Source organism: Condylura cristata, unplaced genomic scaffold, assembly GCF_000260355.1.
Source record: "Condylura cristata isolate star-nosed mole 26May11 unplaced genomic scaffold, ConCri1.0 scaffold00002, whole genome shotgun sequence".
Taxonomy (NCBI): domain Eukaryota; kingdom Metazoa; phylum Chordata; class Mammalia; order Eulipotyphla; family Talpidae; genus Condylura; species Condylura cristata.
In genome coordinates, this window is record NW_004567103.1 from 80,881,733 (window position 1) to 80,889,347 (window position 7,615).

Consider the following 7,615-nt stretch of genomic DNA (forward strand, 5'->3'; position numbering starts at 1 on the left):
TTTGAAGATGTGCCATTCTCACTGGGGTGAGGTGGTATCTCATTGTGGTTTTAATTTGCATGTCCCTTATTACAAGTGATGTTGAACATTTTTTCATATATTTATTGGCCATTTGCATTTTCTCTTTGGAGAAGTGTCTTTTTAGCTCTTCTGCCCATTTTTTGATAGGGTTGTTTATTTTTGTTGAGCTTCGTCAGTTCTCTGTATGTTTTTGTGATCAGTCCTTTATCACTGCTTTTGTGTGAGAAAATTTTTTCCCAGTTAGTGGGCTGTCTGTTTATTTTTTGTAGTGTTTCTTTTGCTATACAGAAGCTCTTTAACTTGATGTAGTCCCATCTATTTATCCTTACCTTCACTATTGTGGCATTGGGTGCCACAATAAGTGGAAGTGTATGTCATGTAGTGTTTGGCCCATCTTTGCTTCCAGGTATTTTCTGGTTTCCGTTCTTATGTCTAGGTCCTTAATCCACTTCGATTTGATTTTTGTGACTGGAGTGAGGCAGTGATCTAGTTTCATTTTTTTGCATGTAGCTTCCCAGTTTTCCCAGCACCATTTGCTGAACAAACTTTCTTTGTTCCATTGTATCTTCTTTGCTCCTTTGTCAAAAATTAGCTGTCCATAAACTTGTGGGTTTATATCTGGGTTTTCTATTCTTATCCACTGGTCTGTATGTCTATTCTTATTCCAGTACCATGCAGTTTTGATTATTATGGTTTTGTAGTATAGCTTGAAGTTTGGGATTGTAATGCCTCCATTTTGTTTTTTCTTAGACATGGGGGTTTTGGCTATTTGAGGTCTTTTGTTGTTCCATATGAACCTCATCAACATTTTTCTACTTCTTTGAAGAGTGTCATTGAGATTTTTATTGGGATGGCATTAAATCTATATATTACTTTTGGCAGGATGGCCATTTTCATGATGTTAATTCTCCCGATCCATGAGCAGGAGATGCCTTTCCATTTCATGGTGTCTTCTTGTATTTCTTTTAACAGTGTTTTGTAATTTTCTTTGTAGAGGTCTTATGCCTCTTTTGTTAGGTTGATTCCCAGGTATTTGATTCTTGTTGTTTTAATTGAAAAGGGATTTGTTTTTTTATTTATGCTTCTTCTGATTGGTTGTTTGTGTATAGGAAAACCTCTGACTTCTGTGTGTTTTTATATCCTGCTACCTTGCTTAAACTGGTGGATGGCTTTGATTAGTTCCTCTGTGGAGTTTTTAGGGTTTTCCATGTAAATTAACAAATAAGGATAGTTTTACTTCTTCTTTCCCTATTTGGATTCCTTGTATGCCTTTTTCCTGTCTTATTGCTCCTTACTTAACATTTTAAGTCTATTCTTTGCTCTGGGGTATAAATAAAAATTTACTCTCTTGATTAATCGTGTATCTCACAACCTTGTTGAAATCATTTACTACCTAACTATAAAAGTTTTTGTGTATATGAAACTGGATTTCTTATGATTTTCTGTATACAAAAATACAAGATCATGTTATATACAACTAGAGATAATCTACTTCCTGTCTTTTCAATGTAGAGTACCTTTTTTTTCTTCCCCATTCTTTCCCCTCATTTCTCAGTGTCCTGCTGGTACTTCTACTACAGTTTTAAATAGAAGTTGTGAAGCTTATTAAATAGAAGTTGTAAAGTCAGATTCTTATTTTTTTTTTCCTGCTTTTAGGTGAGCTTTTAGTTTTTCACCAGTATCATGTTAGCTTTTTCATAAATACCCTTTATCAGGTTGAGGAACTTCCCTTTGTCACTAGTTTGTTCAGTACTTTCATAGTTGTGCCCCAAATGCTTTTGTGCATCTGTCAATATGACCGTGGTTTTTTGTTTTTTCCTTTTATATGATTAATATATCATATGTTACAATGATTGATATTTGGATGTTAAACCAACCCCTGCATTCCAGAGATAAACTCATTTGGACATGATACATAATTCTTTCTATTTCTAATTGCTGTAAAATATACAATGTAAAATTTGTCACCCTAACCATTTTTAAGTGTACTATTCAGTCATGTTAAGTATATTCATGCTATTGTATAACCAATATCTGGAACTTTTTCATGTTCAAAACTCTGTAACAATTAAAGAACAACTTTCTCTCCCAAACCTTGGCAAACACCATTTTACTTTCCATTTCTATAACCTAGACTAGTCTAGATACTACAAATAAGTGAACTTATACAGTATTTGCCGTTTTTATGACTGACTCTAACTCACTTAGCAAACTAAGTGAATTATTTATACCTCTTTCTAAGACTGAAAGATACTTCATGTGTTTATTTACTACATGTTGTTTATCCTTTCATCTGTGAATGGACATTTGGATTATTTCTACCCTTTGACTTATGAATATGCTGCTGTGAAGAGGGACGTACAAAAATCTTTTTGAGACCCTGCTTTCAATTCTTTAAGATACGCCCCTAGAAGTCATATTGTTGGAGCATGTCATACATAAGTAGTGTTTGTTTCTACCATTTGTGTAAAATTAATATATGGTCCACACATTTTAATTGGTTTATATGTCTTCTGAATCTTTTTAATGTATAAATTCCTCTACATTTCTTTCTTTTTTTCTTTGCAGTATATTTGATAAACTAGGTTGTGCTACACAGTTCCTCACAGTGTGGATTTTGCTGATTGCAAAATACCCAATATGGTGTTCTTTGTATTTTCTGAATGTGGTAAATGGATCTATAGGCTTGAGCAATTTGGGTGGTTCTAGTTTATTCCATCAAGAGGCACATAGTGTTAGATTGTCTTTTTCAAATGTTTATCACACTTGAGTGATCAAAGCATCATCAATTCATCGGGCTTACCAAAATATGATATTCTATTATTTATTTATTTAACTAGCTCAAATCTTTCTTTAAAGAGAAACTTCTCATCTACTCTTTGATTTCTTTAATTAACTGGTGGTACAGTCTATGTAGGAAAGGCAAGATAAACTCTATATGTAAATGTTGTGTGTGCATATATACATATATATACAAAAAGAGATAGCAAACCATTTGCTTTTTGATTATTGCTTTTATTTTGGTATTATTTTGTAATCATAACTTAAATATATGTAATATGTGTCAACCCAGTTATTTTTCTTAATATTGTAAAGTTTCTTATTTTTGGCCAGTGGGAACTTACTCAGTTTGGTTCTTGATTCTTTTGTCAAGCCCCTACTAACTTTGATAACATCCTTTTCAGTAAAGATGTTCAGGCCCCAGCTTGTACATTTCTTTTTTTTTCCCTTAAAGATTTATTTATTTATTTATTCATACAGAACTGGAGTGTAGGCCAGAGGTGTGGTGAGTGAGAGGCTTCACCAGAGACAGAGCCGAGGAACAGGCAGATGGACAAAGCACACTGCTGAAGGGAGCAGCGGGCGGGTCTGCAGCTAGCTTGCAGTGCTGTGTCCTGACCCTTTGCTCTACCAGGAGGCCACCCAGCTTGTACTTTACTTCCCCCAAATTTAGAATCAGTGTTTCCTTCCCAATTTCCTTTTTCTTGAGAAGTTATTTTAGGAAGACTTTCTGAATACTAAAGGTTTTTATTACTCCTAGGTTAATATTTGTCTTCAGAAATCTTCAGTTGCCAGGAAACAAACTTAAGAGTTAACACCACACTTCCAGTCCACATGCAGGACAAGCGCTTTTACTTAACGTCTCTTACCTTACATAGTCACCTCCTTCCTTCTTTAACGAGAAAGCTTTTTCTCTGTATTATGCACAACTAAAGACTTAATACAAGTACCCCTTTGTTTTATTTCACTGGACTGCAGTAGTCTCAAAATGGTGAAACATACTGTTACCACCAATAGTGTGATTACTGAAAAGTATTTTCAATTTTTTCCACTGTTCTTTTAACTTTTTGGCTAATTTAATGAGAGATACGCACTGATATTACTACGCAAAGTACTTTGAAACAGCCATGCTCTTTGTGGTTATTTCATGTATAGTAAATATACATAGATCCATTTTGTGCTTTTTAATTTATAGAGATTAAAAAAAATGTTCTAATTGTAGGATGCGTTCCAAAGAAAAATCTTTAGAAGAAGGAAGAGTTATTCAATCTAATTTTAGTTTCTACTTTTCTTCTTCTGCACTCTTATTCCCTCATTTCCTTTATAGGAAATTAACATATATACACACACACACACATATATATATACACACACACACATACACACACACACACAGAGATAATTACATCATTGTCTTTCCCACGTTTCTTTTATAAAGGTTAGGGTTTGTATTTCTTTGATTTTTTTTTTTTTTTTACAAAATAACCCAGAATCTTTTAATAAAGAATTTATTCCTTTCTTTTCCTTTCCTTCTTCCCCCACTAAGTAATCTCCCTTTGTGAAGAGATACCACAAATTACTCATCTAGTCTTTTTGGATATTTTCACTTCTGTTAATATAAATAACCTAGCAGTGAAAAGCCTCTCCTGAATATGTTTTCAACTTTTTTTTTCCTAGCTATTTTTTGGCGGTTGATTTCCTAGACATGAAATTGTTTGGTTACTATGTAAATTAGTGTAATTTTGTTACATGCTGCCCAATTCCCATGATAGGGTTGGTAGTAGTTTGCATTCTTACTAGAAAATTGTGAGTTCTACAAGCAAAATATGTTACTAACTTTTATTTTTGCCATTCTGTCAGTGAAAAATGGTGACTCAACTGTCTCTTATTTTACATTCTTTTAGAAGCAAGCCAAGTGGGATGGTTTTGTGTTTTTTTTTTTTTTCATTTTCTCATAAATTCTTTTTTTATATTTTATTTTTCAGAGTCAATACAGATTTGTATGTGAAGCTATTTTGAAAGTTTATGAAGAAGGATTTGTTAAACCCTTAACAACATCATCAAATAAATAAGAAAGCAAAAAGTCTGGAATATGTTTAGGAAAACTACTTTCCATTTTATTTACTGTGCCATAATACTGCTTGCAGGAAATGGCATCCCAACAACAAAAAAAAATGAAGAACTCACAAAAACTGAAAACTTCAGCACTGTTGCACTTTATGTTTAAAAAAAAAATGTCACTCTCTCAAAATCTATAACTCGTGTTTGAAGACTATTTCATGCTTTGCTCCGAACAAATAGTGAATAACTGAGTATGTTCAGGGTAATTTATGAAATTCTGTGTTGGTGCCATGTAGTCCCCTTCCGGTAGAATTGCCACAAACAAGGCTCAGAATTCTCATCATCTCTGTTACACACCTGTATCTTGAAAGCAAAAAGAAGTAAACATCAGGAGTCAGCTCTGGTGTTTCCCAGTGATCCATGTACTTACTATGCTGATTACCAGATTTTATTTTTTAAATTTTAGCAATATCATTCTCAATATTAGCCAATACACTGCCTATGGATGCAGCACATCTTTCCCTAAACTCCCCCTGTAGAGACCTGCTGTTCATAAGAAGAAAGGTGGAATTTGCTTTTCCCAGGAAATGCTGCAGATTGTCCATTTACCAGCATCTTATAGAAAGTATAAATATGAATCTACAAATTTTCTTGGATTTAATAATGTAACTTATATTTATCATAAGGTTGGCTTATTCCAAATCATGTGACTTCACATACTTGATGTAAAGGAATGCATGCATTGTGTCTTAACCCCTTAAGTGCCTTGAGACATCTCTCTATGTCTAATAAAAAGGCACTCATTTTGACCCCACTAAGAGGTATGTATGTATATTACACATTTACATTTTTATGCATTTTGAATCAGTTCACTTTTTTTTAAGATAATTTCTTGTATTAAGAGTTAGGCAGTCAAAGAAGGGTAAGGAAATTTTGTTACCAATCCCTACATTTTGCCATAAGCAGCAGGGACAATTTGTGTTCTACTGAATGAGCAGTCTGCTGCTATTATATGGTTCAGTATCTGCACATTGTTTTCCCAAGGTACAAGGGTTACAATTTAGCAGCTCAAGTTAAGATGCTTTATTCTTCCAATTTTCATATTTATTTTATCCCTAATTTAGAAATGGCATCTAATAACGCACATTAAAGTGAAACATGATACTTTAAGCTAAAGGTAAAGCAGTTACTTGTGGTTTATTTCTGTCATTAATTATTACTCTTCAGCATTTTTCAATTCAATCAAGCTTTGTTCATACTGGCTTCTTGGGATCCTTCAGATGAGGAATGAAACATTACTGACTTATTTCCAAAAGTAATCCTCAATAACTGAAATGAGGGTTTTCTTGACATTTTCATGTACAATTAAATTACTCCAGTTTATATGTACTTATTAAGTTATAAGCATGTTAATATGGAGAGTTTTAATTGTCCAGCTTGATGGGGAGGTAATTCCCTTTGAGGAAGTGTATTTTCCTCTTCAGATATTTTTAAAACTTTTAAATCTACAGAGAGATAGAACTTTAAAATTGCCCAGTTTCAGTATAAGTGGAAATTTGCTCATCTATTGAAATGTTATATCACACAATAATTTTATATGGATTATGGTTAAAATAGATTCATTTACTAGTGGTTTATGAATATTTCTGTATAGTCTTGATTAAATTTAGAATTGAGTAGTAGATATTTTGGAATGCCATTTAATATGATGGGTAAAATGTACATTTTAAAATCTTAAGTATAATCTAAATGATATTATTTCAGATATCCAAAATTCATAATAATAAATTTTAGGAAGTTAAGTTCCTAAACACTATAGCAAAGATACCAAATAAATTATTGTATTAAAGTATTTTTATTTTAAGTTTTTTCTTTTTTTAAGAGAAAAGTAAACATAACCTTTATGTCAAAGAGAAATTCTCTTAATCTTATTTCGGCATTTCACAGTCAAGACAGTTCTTATACTATAATCTTATTTGAACATTCCATTCTTTACTAACAGATAAATACAATTTAGGCTGCTATATGACATCATGATAAGTTGAAAGTGAAACCACTTTTGGGGGGGGGGGCCTCTATATTAATAACTGTTTTGGCAGTTGTTTTTCACCTGAACTAAAAAAGAAAATTTGTTCCAACTATATGTACAGAATGTGGATAAATTCCACAAAGTGGGTAAAAAAAGTACACATTGTATAGGTATAAACAGACAAAAGAGATGGTTCTTTAATTTCATTTAGGTATTTGTTTACATTTCTGAGATTAACTCTTAGTAATTTGTTGGCAGTGAGCCCTGCTGCCTTTTTAAATCATTAATGCCAGTCTTTAAATGATAATATACTAGATGTTAAGAATTAAATTTGAATTAATCGTATATGACTTTTTCATCTGGGAGTTATCCTGTCGTATTTTTATGTATAGAAAAGATCCTTTTCAAAAAGGCATACTTATTAGCATCTTAAATTTAAAATAAATTATCCTTAACTACTTCTTGAAATGAATATGCTAATTATACTACTCATTTTACCCAACAGAAAAAATTATCCATTACACCTGAGAATTTTTTAAACTACGTATCAATATAGTTAGTGTTCTAGAAATAAGTCTAGCTTTAATATACACCAGGTAATTCTAGGTTTGATTCATATCAGTGTAATAGTGTGATTTTTAAAAATGCCAAATTTGTGATCTTCAAATGGCTGTCCTCCCCCAGCTACCCTTCCCTCCCCCCCCTACCTTACCCCCCTACCCC

The 7,615-nt window shown here is 32.6% G+C and overlaps 1 protein-coding gene across 1 annotated transcript in view; it reads left to right on the forward strand.

Annotated features, from left to right (window-relative positions):
* PTPN4 (protein tyrosine phosphatase, non-receptor type 4 (megakaryocyte)) overlaps positions 1 to 6,400 on the forward strand; it is a 154,624-nt gene extending 148,224 nt beyond the window's left edge. Inside the window, exon 27 of the mRNA XM_004674719.2 lies at positions 4,788 to 6,400. Within this exon, the coding sequence (XP_004674776.1) occupies positions 4,788 to 4,874 (87 nt within the window). The 3' untranslated portion in view covers positions 4,875 to 6,400. The remainder of the gene's footprint in view (positions 1 to 4,787) is intronic.
* The last annotated feature ends 1,215 nt before the right edge of the window (positions 6,401 to 7,615 follow it).